This window comes from Rhinatrema bivittatum, chromosome 2 (assembly GCF_901001135.1).
Source record: "Rhinatrema bivittatum chromosome 2, aRhiBiv1.1, whole genome shotgun sequence".
In the NCBI taxonomy this organism is placed as follows: domain Eukaryota; kingdom Metazoa; phylum Chordata; class Amphibia; order Gymnophiona; family Rhinatrematidae; genus Rhinatrema; species Rhinatrema bivittatum.
This window is the reverse complement of record NC_042616.1, coordinates 343,794,531-343,815,194: the sequence shown is the minus strand read 5'-3', so window position 1 is coordinate 343,815,194 and position 20,664 is coordinate 343,794,531. Positions and strand designations below refer to the sequence as shown.

Below are 20,664 nucleotides of genomic sequence, written 5' to 3'. Positions count from 1 at the left end.
GCCCTGGCCTAAAAAGCGGAATATAAATTAAATAAGCTGTTAAAACAAAATGTCAAAATGCACAGGTAAAAACAAGGATTAGGTTTATAGTTCAATATTGTGAGGGTCTTTTAAATATGAGTATGTTTGAAAATGTTGCTGTAGTTTTCCACTGATGCACACCTTTTGGTACTGGAAGGCTACAAATGAGCCTGTTTGCGGGGCATGGGGATTGATATCACACTGAGCAGATGTACTTCTGCCAGCATCTATTTCCCTACTGTATCTGGCTCCAAAGTGAACCTCCTCACAATAAGCATATCAGCATATGAACAAATTCATGGACTTTCAAATTGCCCAAATAGTGGAAGAAATGTCGGGCCAATCGCAAAGATTAGATGCGGATAAAGCTGGTGGAGTGGAAGACACAATGGAATCCGATATTTCACTGGTGGAAGGCCTGACTGACGCCGCCTTTCACATGTGCCATCTCAGCCGCAGTAACCGATCCATTACAGAAAATTAAATTGTTGACAAACTCAAAGGTAAAGTAGAGGCATACCATGCGGCAATTACACTCATAACAAGCTGTCTGAGCATGACTGCATCAAAAATTTACAAGTTGAGTTGACTGCTCTCCGCAAGAAAACAGGTTTCTTGAAGAGAAACTCGACAACCTTGAAAATTGGAGTCTCGGGAACAACCTGTGGATTTGGGCATTTCCTGAGAACAGAACAAGATGAGGAGCTTAATTTATGTGAAAAAGTTACTGAAAGCTCTTAACCTTAATATTACTGATCGGGTAATTTTGGTAAAGAGGGCATATAGACTTGGTCCTGATTGAGGCATGCTTCAAGTGATTGCCAAATACTTAAATTACCCCAACAAAATAAAAATCCTGGTAGCTTACCATAAAAATACTAGAACCGCAGACCTTGGATTATTGCTAATTTTGTGTTGGACCGTTGGTAAACAGTGACCCACAAGCGCAAAGAATACCAATAGTGTCCAATTTAATTTTTCTTTTACCAAGAACCTATAAAGTGAATTTATATGCTAGGCTTCATTGACCTTCATAATAGGTGTCATCGTATAGCTTAGTTCCACTTTAATACTCCACCTTCTGTTTAATCATTGGTCAATGTTGGTATGCTATTTTTGTTGTTTTACTTTTTAAGTTTGCAAAATCTCTATTGCGAATATCACCTGTGTTGTGCTCTTTAGATTCTCTTTTACATTTATAATGCTGAATCATATCAATGGCGTTACTTAGCTTAATAAATGAAAAGCCGAATTGTCCAAATAAAATAGCCCTGTAGACTCTGCCGCTCTGCCTTGACACGGACCGTGTTTCACCACATGGGCTGCGTCGGGAGGGACAAAGCCCAATAGTAGAACTAGAAAGAAATAATTAAAACAATGATCTAATAAGGAACCATAATAACAAAAAAACCAACAGTACAAATGAATGGTTGACAACATAAAGCATACATGTAAATGTGGTTGAGCGATGGGTACCCACAAGGGCTTTGTCCCTCCCGACGCAGCCCTTGTGGCGAAACACGGTCCCTAAAGAATCCTTTAAAAATTGGATCCATGAACCTTTATAGTGCTATACCCTCTTCTATGGTATGGTGATTGTCTGAGGACTAACATCTCAAATAATCCCCTAATGGATTACAAACCTGCAAATACTCCTCAAAATAATCAAGAGTAATATAGGTATTGGATTTTTATATCAACAGTTTGGCCTTGCTGACAGTTGACGCTTTCTCCACTTGGAGGATAAAGAATTTTTTTTCTACTCTCACGTTCACGATGTTTACACAAGAATTGATAATCTTTTAATATCAGAATCATGATATGAGAAAGTACTATCTTTTGACATGTATGAGGTTTCTTTCACTGATCATTCTTTGATTATTTCTTCATTAGTACTGACTGCTCAAGGTGGTAGCTGACTTAACTGGAAAATGTCTGCGCTGCTGTATCATGGCAGGCAGTTTTGTGGAATTTCTACACGTGGTAATGACTGATTTCAAACTAATAATGATACTTCCGATGTTAATGTGCTTACTTTTTGAAATACTGCAAAATCTGCAAAATTTTGAGGAGACAAATTGACTATTAAAGCAGACAAAAGAGAGAACGCATCAAAAAACAGAACTTACAAAAAAAAATTTGAAAGCCTCAGAAGGGTGCATGCCTAGAAATTGACAGATTACCTTAAACAGTAATTGGTTGAGGCTCGTAGAGAGCTGGACGCATTGTTTGAGGCTAAGGCAAAAAAGAATTGATTTTACTTTCAGTATGTTATTTCAGTAGGGAAACAAGTCTGGTAAACTGCTTGTGAGTTTTGATAAGATCTAATCCCAAATCATTGTATCACGCCTTTTTTAAAAATCAAAATAAGGAATCCGGGCACCCAAGGCATTTTAGAAGTGATTGAATATTTTTTTTACATATTGTACTCTAAGGGGAATATTTCTTTGGTAAATCAACTATCTTTTTTTCAAGGGGTGGAATTCCCACGGCTTTCACTGGAAGACAGTTTAAGATTAGAAGCACCCATTCAAGAATCGGAGATACAAGGGATAATTTAAAAAGCTAAAACTGGGAAAATCGCCAGGTCCAGACTGTTTTGGAGCTAATATTACACCGACATTGCAGACAATGTTTAATGAGGCTCAGAGCAGGGGATGGCTAGAAGTGGGACTTAATTTAGCAATAGTGGTTTTACTTTAAAAAAAAAAATAAATAAAAAAACTGGCAAAGATCTGGAGCATCCTGAATCATATAGGTCTGTATCTCTATTGAGTTAGGCTATTAAGCTATAGTCAGTAGTATTGGCTCAGAGAGTTAACAGAGTTATTCAGTCATTGGTTTCGGAAGATCAAACCGGGTTTATTTCAGGCTGGCTCTCATCTACTAATATGTTAAAAGCATTTACTGCACTTTCTTCTTTTAGCGTAAAAGTGGATGGGGATAACCTTTTGGTTAGTCTAGATCAGTGGTTCTCAACCCTGTCCTGGGGACCCCCCCCCCAGCCAGTCGGGTTTTCAGGATATCCACAATGAATATGCATGAGAGAAAATTTGCATGTTATGGAGGCAGTGTATGCAAATTTTCTCTCATGCATATTCATTGTGGATATCCTGAAAACCAGACTGGCTGGGGGGGTCCCCAGGACAGGGTTGAGAACCACTGGTCTAGATGCTGAAAAGGTATTTGACACAGTCAAGTGGCCCTTTATGTGGTGGGTCTTGTGACGTTTTATTTTTAGGGAGCAATTTATAAAATGGGTGCAAGTTCTCTAGGAGCAACTGTTGGCTCAAATATCAGTCAGTGGTGCAATATCTCAATCTTTGTCTCAAGCGAGGAACAAGGCAGGGCTGTGATAGAACAATTAGCTATTGCATAGTATAATTAATTTTTGGGATATCCAATTCACAATGAAGCAGATAAAGCTGAGCATGTTTGCCAACGACATGTTGCTTTTTATAGGGAAACCTTTGACTAGTCTCTCTGGTATCATTGACTGTGTTAATGTTTATGGAATATTTGCAGGCTTAAAGATCAATTATGATAAATCATTGGCTTTCCTCATGGATGTGAAGCTCAAGAATAGGTGGAGAGGAGAATTTCCATTGAAATATTTGGGTATATGGCGCTCTCATACTACTGTAGATATGTATCGGAGCAATGGTATAGAAGCGTTACATAGAGCTAAAGCATCTCTGGTTAAATGGAAAGTGTGTCCTTTATTTTTAATGGGATGGAGTGCAGTAATTAAAATGGTTATTCTGCCCAGGCTCCTTTATTGTGTTCAGTTGTTACCAGTGTGGGTTAGAAATTTGGAGAGATGTATAATATATTCAATATTTTTTTTGTGGTGCAACAAACCTGCCCACATTAAGCTAAGCAAGTTGATGGGGGATAAAAAATATAAAGGGCTGGCTGTGCCAGATTTTAGGATATATAATATGGTGATACTGCTGCACTATATTCAAGATTTGGTCTTGAAACAAAAGTATGACAAGGTTTATTAGCTGAAGGTGTACATCCTTACAAATTGGTGAACCACCTTCACTATTGTAGTACATCTGTTTGGGTTTTATCTTGATATGTCCTGGGTATCTGTATTTGCTAAGGCATGGAAGTGGTGGTGAGATAGAAGTCATAGATCATGGACTTGTTCTCCTTTTCTTTTTTTTCACTGGAAATAGATTTCCTGGCTGGTTTGGAAATGTTTCAGTTGTGGAAATATAAAGGCTTATTGTATTGGAAAATTGGATCTGGAAGTGTGTTCTTTCCAGCAACCGCTAGGGCAGTGGGAACTGCCTACTAATCACTTTTTTGCTTTCTTACAAATTAGATATTACATTGTGAAAATGGGGGGGGGGGGCGTGTACAATGGAAAATGTCTTCTCTGATGACTGAGACTTTAAGACCACACAGGATCAGCAAGGTTGGTAGTTGGGTTCCTCTCCCATAAAACAGGTTGAAACTACACATTTGAGCAAACTGGTTGAGCAATGGAGGTCTGACCAGAGGTATCAGATTGAAGAGGAAGACCTTGTTTTGGCCTTTTCAAGTGTACCAGTATTTGTTACCTGCAAACTTGAGGGAAATACAATTTCAATTATTTTATCTTAGATATATTACCAGGCTCAAAAGTATCCGGATGCATATATGGGAGTCTGTCTTAAGTGTCATTCTTCACCTGGGGATTTAAGTCACATGTTTACGGAATGTCCAGAATTTTACAAGCCTTTTGGAAAAATGTCTGTACTTCATTAGAAAAAATGTCTGGGAGTGCAATTCAGTGGTCTGGCAAGATCTTGTGTATCTAGCCATTTGGCAAAGACTTCATCCTGTCTACTGTAGGACCACATTCTTAGCCACCTCACTCATGCTAGCAAAAAGGGAGGTGTTGACTTGCTGGTACTTGGATAATGGCGGTGAAGAACCATGCCCCCTTTGAACTGTTGAGACTTAAGGAAATGTCAGTTGTACCTAAGGGGTTACTTTGGGCTATGCAAATTAGTACTGAAATTGCTTTAAGGGTTAGTATTTATTTCCTCTGTATTAGGTACTATCTGCTGAGACAATATAGTTGGATGTTGAAGGAGTGGATATGATATGATTGGGTTGTATGACTGAGGTTGTAATCATAAAAAATTAAAATATAGTAAAATGTCATAATGGATCATTATAATGTCTCCAGATACATGCTTTGGTTTTGAAGATGTAGTTCTTTGACACTATATGCATTGTGTTGCTTTTCACTTAATAAAAATTACATATTAAACAGGCTCCATCTGGGATTTTTTTTATCAGGATATCCATAATGAATATGTATTTGTGAACATTTGGTCTCATTATATTTTGTAGACCAGGGCGGGCCAAGATTATGAACTAAGGGTTAGTTGAGGGCATAGGTAGGTATACTGAGCTGTACCATACCTATTACCAATGTAATAAAATTACCAATGTAATAAAATCATGCCAAAATGGTACAAAATGTTAGCACTAACTTTTTCTTTTCATACAGAGCAATGTTAAAAACATGCAGCCCTGCTCAATGCAGTAAAGTAATGATATGAAAATCTAATTGGTGTTAAAAAATCTGCAGTAAGCCCAAAAAGCATGCTAAAACAAAGTTAAAACTGTCAGGCAGAAAACTGTGATTAAAAATGGCAGTAAAAACTGACGCTTATTTTAAAAATGCAATTTTTCTTATTGGTTGATAGACATTACTTATGCTAACCTGTGGTGTGATTGGTGGTGCAGAGATGTCAATCTGTTTTCTTGGATACTCCTTTTTCAGTGGAAATAAAAGAAAGCTTCTCCAGGGCTGGGAGGTGGTAGATGAGCTCTGGACTAAGAATAGGCAGTTTTGCAAATGTTGGAGTTGGTGGCTGTCCGATCGCGGTTTCTGAGAGTTCTGTTTTTGTGCTGCTTGTTTTTCCCTTGCTGTTTCCCATCCTTTTTACTTGTCTGTATTCTTGAGTGAATCTTTAGAGTGCATCTGATTGTTGGTCTGTGATTATCTGTCTTTTTGTCCACTTTTGTGTGTACGTTTCTGAAACAGTGGGGGGGGGGGGGGGGGGCAGCGGTTGGTGGTGTTCAGGACTATGGAGAGAATGGAGCATGACAAGGGGGATGACTGTGACAGAGGATAGGAGGAGTGTGGTGCATGACTAGGTATAGCATAGCCAGAGAGGGGAGATGGGGCATGAGGTAGAGGGTGCAGTTAAAGGGGGAAAGAAAAGGCAGGTGGATGGGAAACAGGGAAAAACTGGGAGCAGTGCTTAGGGGAAGTAGGTATCTACACGTTATCTGGGAGCAGTGAGAGGCAGGACCCAGCAGCTGGAGGAGAAGTGGCATCAATGCAGTGTAAACTTCAGAATTGCTGTGGTGAGTCTGCAAGAAGCACAGTGTGCTCATCAGTCAGAAGACAACTGTGAAGAACCTGTGAAGAACCAAGGTTGTCGTCATGTCAGTGATGACCAGGGCAGTGGTTCTATGGCAGGACACCAAGGCAGCTGTCAAGGCCAAGCTGGCACTCATCAAGACATTTAAGCTGGCACTCGAGTTGTCCAAGTGCTAGATGGCAGGAGGCCCACCATGAAAAGTGCAGCTGACTGATGGAGGACCTGACCTGGAGGACTCCTCAGCAGGACTTTTTTTTTTTTTACTTGCATCCATACTGGCAACACTGTTATGGATGATGCAGAAAGGAGTAGGTGAGTATGGTGGGGAATGTATTTCTGGGATAAAGAGAGCTGGCTGATGGGTCAGAAGGATGTAATAGTACTTGGCTCTGATATGTCTTTTGTTTTCCCAGGTGATCATCAACTGATGAACACAGAGGGGCCTGCTAGAGAGACCCAGAGAGCCATCTCTGATCCACTGACATCGGCATCCGATACACAAGAAGACAGTTGAACAAGAACATAAGTTTGCCATGTTGGTTCAGATCAAAGGTCCATCAAGCCCAGTATACTGTTTCCAGCAATGGCCAATCCAAGTCACGAGTACCTGGCAGGATCCCAAAAGGTTGAAATATTTCATGCTGCTTATTCCAGGGATAAGAAGTACATTTTCCCAAGTCTACATTAATAATGGTTTATGGACTTTTCCTCTAGGAATTTGTCCAACCCTTTTTTAAACTCTACATTAATAGCTTTTACCACATCCTCTGGCAACAAATTCCAGTGTTTAATTATGCGTTGAGAAAAAAAAATGTCTCCTATTTGTCTTAAATGTATTACCCAGTACTTCATTCTCTGTTTTCTAGTTATTTACTTTTTCAAAATGTCCGAAAACTGATTCATTTTTACCTATTCCATTCTACTCATTATTTTATAGACCTCTATCATGTCTCCTCAGCCGTCCCTTCTCCAAGCTGAAAAGCCCTAACCTCTCTAATCTTTTCTTGTATGGGAATCGTTCCACCCCTTTATCATTTTGATTGCCCTTCTCTGTACCTTTACCATCTCTGAGTTTTTTGGAAATGCAATGACCAGAATTGCATAAAATATTCAAGGTGTGGTCTCATCATGGAGTGATAGAGGCATTATGACAGCCTCTGTAATACTGCCCAATTCTTTCCTAATTCCTAGCATTCTGTTTGGTTTCTTAGCCACCATCTCAACTGAGTAGAAGATTTCAACATATCCATGACAACACCTAGATCCTTTTCCTGGGTAGTGACTCCCAATGTTAGAACCTTGATTTATGTAGCTATAATTTGGGTTGCTCTTCCCTATGTGCATCACTTAGTACTTCTCCACATTAAATGTCATCTGCCATTTGGATGCCCAGTCTGGCAAGGTCCTCCTACAGTTTCTCACAGTCCTCTTGTGATTTAACAACTTTAAATAATTTTGTTTCATTAGTAAATTTGATTAACTCGTTTATTGTTAGCATCTCTAGGTCATTTATAAATGTAAAGTATGGTACTAGTACAGATCCTTGAGGCACACCAATATTCACCTTTCTCCATTGAGAAAATTGGCCATTTATCCCTACTCTTATATCTTAACTAGTTCTTATTCTACAGTAGAACATTATCTCCTATCTCATGACTTTTTAATTTCCTCAGGAATCTCTCATGAGGTACTTTGTAAAGTGCTTTTTGAAAATCCAGATATACTGTATCAACAAGCTCATCTTTATCCATGTTTGTTCACACCTTCAAAAATGTAGCAAATTGGTGAGGCAAGACTACCCTTGACTAAATTCATGTTGGCTTTGTCTCATTAAACTATAATTAACTGTGTACAGTAATTTTGTTCTTTATAATAGTTTCAGCCATTGTTCCTGGCACTGATGTCAAGCTTACTGGTCTGTAGTTTCCTAGACTACTCCTGCGACCTTTTACAAACTGGAGTTATGTTGGCCACCCTCCAGTTTTCAAGTACCGGAGCTGATTTTAATGATAATTTACAGATTACTAATAGGTCCACAGTTTGTTTTCAGCACTCTGGGATGTATACCATCTGAGCCAGGAGATTTGCTACTCTTTAGCTTGATGTGCCCATTAATATTTTCCAAGTTCACTGAGTTTTGTTTCATTTCCTCTGAATCCATCACCTTTAAATATCACTTCTGATATGCCTTATTTGCCGTACATCTTCCTTAGTAAAGACCAAAGCAAATCATTTAATATCTCTGCGATGGCCTTGTCCTCCCTTAGTTAGCTTTTTAATCCTTGATAATCTAGTGGTCCAACAGACTCCCTTGCTTTATGCTTCGAATGTACCTTAAAAAGTTGAGTGTTTGCTTCCATAGCAAGCTTCTTTTCAAATTCTGTCTTTGCCTCTGCCTTTGCCTTGCCAGTGCTTATGCTGTTTCCTGTTTTCTTCATTTGGTTCACTTTTTCCTTTTTTGAGATTTTGGATAGAATAGCTTCTCTTACATCAGCTTTTAACCATGCCACTATCCATTTGGTCATCTTTCCACCTTTTTTAATGCATGGATCACATTTGATCTGGGCTTCCCAGATTGTTTAAAAATACCATGTCCATGCCAGATGTAAATTCTTAGCCTTACAGTTCTTTTCTGCTTTTCTTTCTTATTTTATTAGTATCTCCCCTTTGAAAGATAAATGTTATCGCAGTAGATTTCCTTAATGTCCTCCTCCCAGTTATCAAATCAAATTTGATCATGTTATGCCAAGTGACTCCAACAGTTACCTCTTGCACAAAATCATGCATATCTCTAACAATTAGGTCTAAAATAGCTCCCACTCATATCAATGAAGTGGAAGCTCAATGAAAGCAGTCATTTATTTTATCTAGAAACTTCACCTAATGTGACATTTACTAAGTCAATACCATGGTAACTGAAATTACCCATTATTACTGTGTTGCTTATTTTGTCATCGTCCCTAATTACTGTTAGCATTTGATCCTCTGTCTGCTCATTCTGGCAAGTTAGACAGTAGTACCCCCCAACTGATTTGGAATATTTTTGCTCTGTCTGTTCTTCTTAATGGCTACTTTAGCATTTATTGCAACCTCCCTATTCGGACACCTTAACTTCCCTGTTTTGTTAGTATTCTTCAGAGATACATTATTCCGAGCCATGTGCTTCTGGGCGACTGTCAGTTTTCCCCCAACATCTAGTTTTAAAAACTGTCATCTCTCTCCTTTTTAAAGGTTAATGCCAACACTCTGGTTCCACTCCGTTTAAGATGGAGCCCATCCTGTCAGAATGGGCTGTGCCTTTCCCAGAATTTCCCCAGTTGCGAAATCTGAAATTCTCTTCTATGCACCATCATCTTATCCAGACTCCTGTGTGTAGAATGGGAAGCATTTCTAAGAATGCAACTCTGAGGTTTTGGATTTCAGTTTACTTATCTAAGAGCCTAAACCTAGCTTCCAGAACCTCTCTCCTACACCTTCCTCTGTCATTTAAATTTTTTTTTTTTAAATAATCATTGGTACCCACATGTACTATGACAGTCAGCTCCTTCCTACAATCTCATCTAGGTGGTGCATGAGGTCTGCTACCGTCACACCAGGCAGGCAAGTTAACCCAGCAATCCTCATGCCCACCAGCTACCCATCTAACTATATTTCTAACAATCAAATCACCTAATATAATAGCCATCCTAACCTTTCTCTCATGGACACTTGGCTCTGGACACACATCCTTGATGCGAGAGGGTAAGACATCACTTGGAGGTCAGGTCCTAGCTACAGGATCACTTCCTGCCACTCGAAAGTAATGGTCCCCAGCTAGGTGACCTTGCTTCTCCAAAGTAGCACAAGAACTACTAGACTGAAGTTGGGAAGGCTCTACTGTGCCCCTGAAGGATTCCTCTATATTCCTCTGTCTCAGCAACTCTAGGCTTGCCACTGGTCTCCAGAGATTGCTGTCGTTCGAGAGCCAGTAGCTCTTTGCACTGAGTGCACATGTATAACATCTCTAACAGTTAGATAATCATACATGTGGCACTCTGTGCAAAGATTGGATAGCCCAGATTGACTTCTGTCTGCATCTTAAGTTTATTAAATTGTCAAAGTTTTGAAGCTGATTATGGAGTAGTTATGTCTGACAATTTTAGGGGTTTTAAATTACATGGTGCTTTTAAATTCTGAGGGAGCAATATTCAGCTGCTGAGTACCTCTGCTAGTTAGCCAGATAGATATTTCTGGCTAACTAGCAGGTTATGTTCAGCAGTGCAGTTGTTCCTCTGAATATACCCACCTATCTCTCCTGTGGATGCATAGCTGATGTCAGTGTCAGAGCTGGACCCTTTAGTATTGTCCACATTTTTTATTTTAGGCCCATGCCAAACCACCAGTGACTAACCTCAAGTTAATTACTATGCCAGAACACCAGTGACTGTCTCTGAACCCCACCTGGCCTTCGCCAGACCATCAGTAGGGGGCACTGCCTCAGGAACTACCTCCCATGGAGGAACAGCAAAACATCTGCAGTCAGCTGCCATGTGAGATTACCAATGACAGCCTCAGGAACAAACTTCCATGAAACCAGCAACACAAACCCAATTTGTGGATCTTAGCTGTTAATCGCCAATGGTAAACAGGAGTGTCGATGCTGGTGTCCAGATGTCTGGTTTCAACTGGATGTCAACCATGGTGTGGTCTGCACAATTGCCATGAAAGATTTTCCCATTGCACTGTCTTAGGCCCGAAAGATGGGATAGGCTGTATTTTCCAATGGTGTAGTTACAGGTAAGCCCTACTTGGATGCCTTGTTTGAGCCATCGCTTGCTGGTCTCCTCTCCTTCTGTGAGTATTTCTGAACCAACATTTCTATGCACTACTGGGCAGTGAGTGGTCAATCTCATGCCCCTAAATTGCATTTCTCATTTTTTATTTTCTTTACTGTTTTTTTACAGGTGGCTGCAGTTGGAAGAAATGGTGGTTATAGTCCTGCTCTTCCTTCTGGTGCAAATGCTTCACCCAATCAGATGCCTCGTCTGTACGTAGATACTCCCCGCCCCCCCCCCCCATCTCTGCCAACACTTGACCCACCACTGACACTATAGTCTCTTTGGTTCCCGTATTTTCATTACAACATTCCATAGCACTATGCTTGCTGGTTCGCTGGTGGGCACTGGACAGCTTTACACTTGCTCTTCTCACTTTTTTCCTTTTCTCTTTCTTTGTAGATGGGTGCACCATGGTGCATTATCTGCATGCATCAGTGCGGTTTGCAGGAATCATTGCACTCCTGTACTTCCTTCCAGCACTGATGTTTTACCCACTTAGTTGCATCATCTCTACTTGATGCTTCTCCCACTTGGATGCCTCATTTGAGCCATCACACTCCACTGTTGATGCTGGTCTCCTCTCTTGAGTATTTATACTCTGACATTCCTTTGTACTAGTCCTGCTGGTTCCAAAGTGGGCACTGGATGGTCAGTCTCCAAGCTTTGAGTTTGCATTCTCTTGTTTTTCTTTTCCCTTCATTTTGCAGGTGGATGCATCTTTATTATCAGACTACAGTGACGAATGCAGGTGGTTCCATTCCTGCTTGCTTATCACTGCTGTTCTGCTGAAATGGTTCATAATCTATAGCCCTTCAGATGGAGGATGCGTTGTCTGCTTTGCCAGGCTGTCTGCATGGGTCTTCCATATGTTCCTCCAGTTTATGGACCTTTTGATGGAATTTGGGGACTTTTACTACATATTCAAACTTGTATTTTATGCCATTACTTTGAAGTCTGTCTTAAAATTTTACTTGTGCAATTGTTTGAAGTCAAATAAACAATCTGAAAATTTTACTTGTGACTTATTTTTTTCTGGTTACAAATGGGTTACAGGCCTTTCCTTTCCTCCTTTTGACCTGGGATTTATAGTCCAGTCTGGATACCTCAGACATGAACATAGCCAGCCCGTGATAAGTCATAAGCCCATCCTCGGACCAGAGGTTTCCAGGCCAAAGTTTCATGGGTGTCACAAGCCTTGCATCCTTAGGCCAGAGATTTCCAAGACCAGTCTTGGAAATATCTGGGCCAAGGATGCAGGGCCTGTCATGGGTGGCCCAGGGATCACAGAGATAAAATGGAGTTGTGCCGATGAAAAACAAGACCAGTCATAAAAAATGTCATTATTAAGGTACATGTCCACAGTGCATATTAAAAACACATTTAAAATTTGAACACACAAAAAAAAAAAAAAAAGCTGGCCATAGTGTATATTTCTCCTAGGGCAAGCAGGATGTTAGTCCTCATGTGGGTGACATCGGATAGAACACGGCACAGAACTTTGATCTAAAAAATTCTAGAATTTTTGAACATGCCCTACTGAGTGTGTGCAGTGTAGTCATGACCCTGCCCCCTAGGCAGAGTCCCTTAGTCTCTCTTTTTCTGAGGAGCCATGTGGTCATGGAAGCCGTGTGCTCATGGTATTCAACTTTGCTCTCTTCTCACAGTTCTTATAAGTGATTTTCTCTAGAGCTGCAGCTGCTTTTCTTTCCTTAAGGTAGTTTTATTTTTCCTTTTCTTTCCAGCTGTCTGCCTGCCCGCAGGGTGGCCTTTCCCCTGTGCAGCCTGGCAAAGTCTGTTACTATCTTTAAAAAAAGAAATAAAGAAGAAACAGTTTCTGCAGTTTTGTATCTGTGTCCCCTCCTTGCTCTGTCTTTCTCCCTTTCCCTGGTGCTGACAGGACTGACTTATGAAGTCCGGTGGTCATGTAGGCTGCTGAGCCTGGGGACTCACCTGAGTTCTACCTGGGCTGGAGTTCCATGTTTCACATATCGATCAGCATCGATGGATTCGGATGGTGCAGGGATAAAGGACCATGCCATTCCTGTGGGGAGGAGAGCTCATCCTTCCCACATCCCAAGAAACTAGTCTCCACTGACGGGAGCCCTGGAAAATTTAGCCTCCCCTCCTGCTTACCAGTCTTGGCAGTGCAGTTTCTTTAGGAGAGGGAGAAGCAGGAGCCTGGGCTAGCAACTTGCTGCCGCACCTCAGTGCCATGCCCAGTAATGTTTGCCAGTGCGCACAGCTGTGACCAGCACACCATTCGTTTTACACATCGATGTCGGAGCCACATCAGGGACCAGGCCCACCATTGTGCACCATGGTCTCCCTTGATGCTTTCGAGGTGCGTGACCGCTCATGATGCCATAGAGGCCTTCTGTGCCATCAGCATTTGTGGAAGTGGAGTCTCGTACCGGCATCAAGGTGGCGATGTGGCATCGCAAATAGATGCCTTCTTCCATTGATCGAGCCCGCACTGCCCTTGGTACTGTGCTGCCTTCAGTACACTCGATGCCACAATGCCCTCGCATGCAATCCCACATTGCCCACAGCACCATTGATGCTGCTGTACCCTCTATGCCCATGGTGCTGTTGACACACACAGGCCTTCGAAACCAGCCGTGCCATCCATGCCATTGACACCCTCGATCACATCAAGGTGTGTGCATGGCCACCCTCAGGGTTGTTTGAAGCGGTGGCAGGCCTTCAAGGTGCGTACCCTTGAGGCCACCCACTAGGTATTTGTAATGTGTGACCTCTATGCCAGCACAGTAATGGCCTCAATGCCATTGCGATGCGGTGCTGCCTCAATACCATTGATGCCCTTGTAGCCATTAAGGTGTGGGGCCACCATGGAGGCCCTCAGGCCACCAGTGCCTCTTGTTCCCACTTCAACTATGTCTAGCACTACAGGCCAGGCACTGGGTTTGCTATTGAGCGCCTTGGTCATACCTGAGGCCATCGACTGCCAGGGCTCTTGGAAGCCCCTGTGTGACCCTGCAGCCCTTGGTTGGCAGGGGTTTTTTGGCCTTGAAGGGATCAAGCACAGGTTTGCCATCCACTTGAAGCACTCTGGTACACTGGGGCATCTGTCTGCAGTGGTCCCATGCCCTCGAGGCTCCTTGGTGGCGTCCTCTATGAGGCACTAAGGAGCTCTGTGCTGTCCCTTCATGGGCTATGACTATGGGAGCTCGCTACATCGATGCCCTCGGATGAATAAATGAGCCGAGGAAAACAGTCGATGGTGTTGGCGGTTATCAGTTCTTTTGGGCATCAGGGATCTGTGTATGGGCTGCAGGACCTCTCCCTGCAGGCGCCCATGGCCGCCTTAGTACCACCGGAACAGCGATAGTCTCAGCGATAGTCTCAGGGATAGTCTCCATCAGGGCTACCGGGTGGTTGGTGTTCACAGGCACCTGTGGCACCGGGGATGGCGCTATATGCGGTCAAACCTATTATGCTTCGGTCAAGTGCCATCAAAGCCCAGAGTGCAGAGTTGCTGGGTGCCCTTGTGGCTTTGCTTTGGTCAGTGCGAAGTTGCCATGGGTCTTATGGGCACTGTCACAACTTTGGGCATCTGTAGTTGCGGTTGGAGACCGCAGGACGTGACCACAGAATCCCATGAGCATCTTCGATCACTGCTGCTGTTCCCTGAGGGAATCAAAGGTGAGCCATTTCCAACATAGTTCAAGGGCCCACCTCTCGCAGCATTATCAGGTATTGGAGAGTGTGATGCCATAGACCTCCACTCTCCTCCATGCCTTACCCAGAGCTCCAGTGGCTCTGGGGACGCTGTTCTCACACTGTTCACTACTCTGGAGTTACTGTGACATTGGTGCGCAATATGCGTGATCGGGAAAGGCTAGGCATCTACTTCACATGCCTTGGGCAATGGCAGATAGCATTCTCCCTGTCTGTACACTGCTCAACCGGGTTCTGCCATCATCTCCTAGTCAGTTTTGCAATGCACAGTGCTAAGGAGCACTAGTGGGGGAAGCATCATCACACACTCTGTGCTTTGTTGTAGGGCAGCATGTAGCCACCGACTCTAGCAAGTGGTGTGCTGTCCTCGTTGTGGTTTGGGGTTCTGCCCACAGGCATGGTACATGGGATTGTAGGTGTGCCGCCATCTATAGGATGGGATACCACTGCATGAGTACCACACATCGTGCTTTTACAGCAGAGGGCACGCTTCTCTGGTTGCTCTCTACTATCTGGGCATCTGTGTGTTTTTCCCTCCGGGCGGACACAACAGGTTGTGTTCCACAGCCATGGGACTGATCTAGTACTGCATTCCTGGCTGGACCCTGAAGGAAGTAGACATCGGGAGAGTGATTCAGGGCTCCTCTCCTTCCTCAGCAGAGGAATGTCTTTCAATCTCTCCTGTATCCAAAACTCCTTTTTTGTGGGGAAGCCCCTGAGGCTTTGTACCTGGCAGGGTTTTCTCTGAACCGGGGCTTCGATTCTTGAATCGGTGCAACTCCTTGGAGGCCGTGGACCGGCAGCAGTGGTCGTTGGACCGTTTTCGCTGGGGCTCCTCTGTGGATTACTGTGATGACTCTCCCATCCGAGGCTGGCTGCCTGTGGTTGGGTTGTTGCTTCGGCGTTTCAGCAATCAGTGATTGTGCCTCAACTCTCTTCTGGGAAGTTGAAAGGTCTTTCAGAATCAGGAGACCCTGATCCTGTTCCTTCCCTCTCCCTTCTGGAAGGGGAGATTTGACTGGGTTCCAGGGCAAACCTTATGGGTTCCCCTCTAGATGCCCGACTGTGCATCCCTTTGAGGGGTGTCTCTTGTTCCTCCATTCCCGGAGAAGGGATGGCTCTGCTCTGGCTGGCATTTGCTCTCGGTTTCTCGCCAGCCCTGAGAACTGGTTGAATGGTAGCACTCTCCCTCTGTCATTCTAAGAAGCTACAGGTCTATTAAAGAGGGAGCCCATCCAGTGGTGTTCCCAATTGACCCTCCAGGGGTTCCCCTGTTCAGGAGTCACTTTGATACCTGCTGGCCTTTGTGGGCATCTTTTCTTAGGGACCGCTATCACCAGTCATTCTTGCCTGCAAAGACCATCCTCTGTGAGGAGCGTTCTAGTCCATCAAATGGGTGAGCATGCCTTTCGCTCATTCACCATATCCATGGCTGAGGGAGTTGGGGGCCAAGTGACCCCGCAACAGAGGTGCTGCTCTTGCTCACGGTAGCATGCAAGCTGTTCTTCCCCTTTTTTGGGATCACCCTGTCTGCAGACAGGGGAGACCTGAGTCATGCAACGATTGTCCATTGCTGGACTTCATGCTTCCTTGGTGGGAAAATATATGTACTCATGGCTGGGGTAGTGATACCTTAGCTGGGTGTTCGGCAATCTGTTCTGAGATTGCTCTGGGCCTGCCCTGGTGCCCTTCAGGTTTCTGGTCTGGTAATGAAACCCTGTTCTACCGAGATTTGCGCATGTGATTCCCCGGTTTCCCGTCTCCTTGTGGAGTCTTTTGAGATTTCTCCCTTGAGGCATTTACTCTGTTTCTGCTGTTCCAAGCAGGCTGAGGTATCTTGGTGGGTTACTCCCTGCTGGATTCAGCAGGGAGTTGTTTGCTTGGGGTTGATAGACAACCTGGCAACTTGTGCTTGCCCTGGCAGTCTACTGGTCTGCCTCCTTGTGTTCTTTGCTTCTTCCAACTTCTGGTTGGATTGTTGGGAGGAGGGGAGGACAAACTAAGGCATTCGTGGTATATCTTCTGTATACCTGCAGGGCAGGATATACACCATGTTTTTCCATATATTTTTGCCATGCTCTGGCCAATACTGCCTTTATCTTTTTCTCATTTCTCTAGGTTGGCACAGGATAGCAGTCTTCCTGCTATCCTGTGCCATGATAGATAAACCTGTTCTTGACAGGTGCACTTGGCTGAGCTTCAGGCTTATGTTATCTCCCTGTTCGGGAGTTTTGGGCTGCAGGTCTGTTTCAGGGATTGCCCTTCATCCCCTGAAACTCTTGACGCTGTCCTGTACAGTCAGCTAGGTCTGATGCTTTGGCACGCAGTGTCTGTCCCAGGCCCTGCCGTGGTTTGCTGCTTGTTCTTTCAAGCATTGCTTGGGTTTCTTCTGCCCATTATGCCTACCAGCCAAACCTGGGCACTCTTGTGCAGAAACATTCAGTCCTTCGGATGTCAGCAGACCGCAGTTTCTCTCTGGGGGCTCTCGGGCCCTATTTTGTTTTTCGGTTGTCTTTTAACACAGACTTAAACTGTGTGGTCTTCTTCCAAAAGTCTTTCTCTTGTCTATACCGCTGGGTTCTTCCTGTAGCCAGGAGGCTCTAGACCTACTGTTGTCACGGTTTACTTATTGGGAATCCTGCTTGTACTGTTTTCCATGATGTAGAGTTTGCTTCTGCTTACACTCACATCCTTCCTCTGCCTTAGGACACCCCTGCTACGCATGATGGTTTTTCTGTCTTTTCTGTTTTTTGTTGTAGAACCCAACTCTTCTCCAGCATGGACACCTGGTGGGTGGATCAGCTGCCTCACAGGCATAGGGGAGAGGTGATACTTCAGCACTGTCTGTCAGGCTTCCAGCTTTGACCTGCTTGGACAGTCTACAGTTAGGGATTCACTCGTGTGAGGATTACCATCCTGCTTGTCTTAGGAAAAAGTAGAGTTTCTTACCTGTAACAGATGTTCTCCTAGGACAGCAGGATGTTAGTCCTCACAAAACCTACCCGCCTCCCCTGGGAGTTGATTTCTCCATGTATTAGCTATATTATGGACTCTGCCTAGGAGGCAGGGTGATCACTACAGCTGCACATGCTTAGTAGGGCATGTTCGAGTGTTCTAGAATCTTTGAGAGCAACGTTCAGTGCCGAGCTCCATCTGATGATGTCACCCTTGAGAGGACTAACATCCTGCTGCCCTGGGAAGACACCTGTTATAGGTAAGCAACTCTGCTTTCTCCTGGCATTCATCTTCCATGGGGTTTGTGTCAATGTGAGACAAAACAAATGTTGGAGTTAGAACACTATCTTTTCCATACAACCCTGCCCACCGCACCCCACCTCCCCATTTGTTGAAATGTATCTCCACAATTTTCCATTATCATAGTATGACTGAGCTCATTTCCTCTTTCCGTACTGTCTGTCTACAGTAGGTGGGCACATCTGCTCTGGCCCTAGGTCTGGGTCCACGTCTTGAGGAATGAGGGTAATATTATGAAGCATACAGCAGCCATGTCATCTGCCACTTTCTCCAGTGAATACTGCAGAGCTCCTTGAGAGTGGTCAAACCAGCAGAATTGGTCTTCAAAACACCAAATGTACATTCTGTGACCACTCTGGTTCTCATGTGCACCTTGTTATACCACCAAAACCAGCATCTCCTGCCAAAAATTGGAAAATGTTACTATTGTTTTTGGTATCTACCCCAGAGAGCTTACATATTACATAAGAGTTAGGGTAGTGCTGAAAAACCCATGCTAAAAATAGAGTAAAAACCTGTGGTAATGTAACACATAAGGGTTAAAATAAAAAAAAAAAAATGTAATTCCCTGGATCTCAGGCTGGGAAATTGGTGTAAGGGGAAAAGCAAAGGAGGGAAAAGAAATTAAAACAAAAAAAGAAAAGAAAAAGTTCTAAAAAGAGGTAAGGGGGATTAAAAAGAGCAAGTTTAGGTGTGTCTGAATGAAGGTTCTGTATGGATGTGGCTGTCACAGGGTCACTGAGCTTGGGACGGCTGCTGTCAGCATTCCAAGTGTGACAGCTTAACAGTGAGTGGGTGGGCAGCCTTGAGAGAGGAAGGTTGTGTATAAGAAGATCCTCTCTCTCAAAGGCATTTTTTTGAATTTTTTATGACTGTCTGTGAGTGTATGAATGAATCTTAGTTAACTTAGAGAGCCCCGCGTGAGTTTGGCTCTAGATTGTGATAGGGACTCTTAAAAGGAAAAGAATTTTGTTGAAGTTTGTTAGTTTTAAGCTTACAGTGGCCAGTTATTGTAACAAACCTCCTATCTGAACTGGTTGAACTTAACCCCTGGCTGCTAGGAAGCCAGACCACTGTTAAGCTGTCACTCTTGGAATGCTGACAGCAGCCGTCCAAAGCTCAGTGACCCTGTGACAGCCACATCCATACAGAACCTTCATTCAGACACCTAAACTTGCCCTTTTTATTCCCCCTTACCTCTTTTTAGAACTTTTTTCTTTTTTTTTTTTTAATTTCTTTTCCCTCCTTTGCTTTTCCCCTTACACCAATTTCCCAGCCTGAGATCCAGGGAATTACATTTTTTTTATTTTAATTGTGGCTGCTTATATCAGCTCCTTAGTCATCAAAGAATATTTATATAGATAAATCTGTGATCTATGACTTTTAAACAATACCTGTAGATTATCTGTGGACTTGTAAAATTTGTTTGGCATTATTATGGCAAACTCTACTGATCCTGCATAAAGTGAATTTCAGCTAATCAGAAGGAAATTTTGTCATTACAGTCCTATCAAAAAAACCAAACCATGGAGTTCTGATTTTTCACTTTGAATTACTTTGCATACCCATATTCTTTAAGATTCATTGCCTATCATGAGCCTGTTTGTGTTAAGAATATTTACAAAACTGTTTTATACTTTCTGTACAAGCAAATAACTTGGTTTTTTTTCTCTCTATTTTAGTGCTAAGAACAATCCAGATATATATAATTACCAGGTAAGGTGGGAAAAAGAACAGATTAACTATCTTTAAAAAAAAAAAAAAGTTTTTGAGCCATCCTATCTAGTGAGGTCACTAGATAGGATGGCTTTAACGATGACAACTCATGGGGATTCCTGAATGTTCAGGATGATGAAGCAAAGCTGAGATGTTCTGAGTTGCAGGATCCTCTGAAGACAGCACTCTGACATTGAAAGATACCAACTACTGATTTTGGGCACAGTTTTCCCAATAGAGGGTAATTTTCAGAATTTTTATCTGCCTAAACGTTTACCCATGTGAAGAGACTAGGTCAAAATGCTCCCAGCCCCATACCATGCCCTCAGTGTGGTTAAGTACATGCATAGTCCACAACAAAACCTATTTTCCCCTTGGGTGCAAAATTAAACTGTATACTCATGCCAGCCCTTCAAGGTCAAAACAGAGGCTGTGGTGAATAGCTGTTCAGGAAGGTCACTAAAAGAAAAATCGCTATTCATAGTCAAGAGTAGAACTGTGCGGAAGGCTGAATGTCTGCAAATTTGGAGATGTCGTATGCTTTTGAGTCTTCCCACTTCTACCCATGGAATGCATGAGCTGCCACATTGCTCTAATAATAAGCCTGAATATCTGTTTGGATATGTAAAGTTACTTTGGGGATATCAACCCCCTTTAGAAAAAAGCAAGGTCAGCACACTGAACATGCAAAGGCCACGATGATGATGCAAGCTAAGTATAGAGGCCAAAAATGCCTGCCTACTCTTCAGTCTCCACACTGT

General features: G+C 43.1%; 1 protein-coding gene across 4 annotated transcripts in view; it reads left to right on the top strand.

Moving 5' to 3' along the window:
• Positions 1-20,664, top strand: part of EPB41L4B (erythrocyte membrane protein band 4.1 like 4B) — a 709,272-nt gene that overhangs the window by 399,405 nt on the left and 289,203 nt on the right. For all 4 annotated transcript variants that reach the window (XM_029589854.1, XM_029589857.1, XM_029589855.1 and 1 more), the window contains exon 14: positions 19,870-19,903. In XM_029589854.1, coding sequence (XP_029445714.1) covers positions 19,870-19,903 — 34 coding nt within the window. The remainder of the gene's footprint in view (positions 1-19,869; positions 19,904-20,664) is intronic.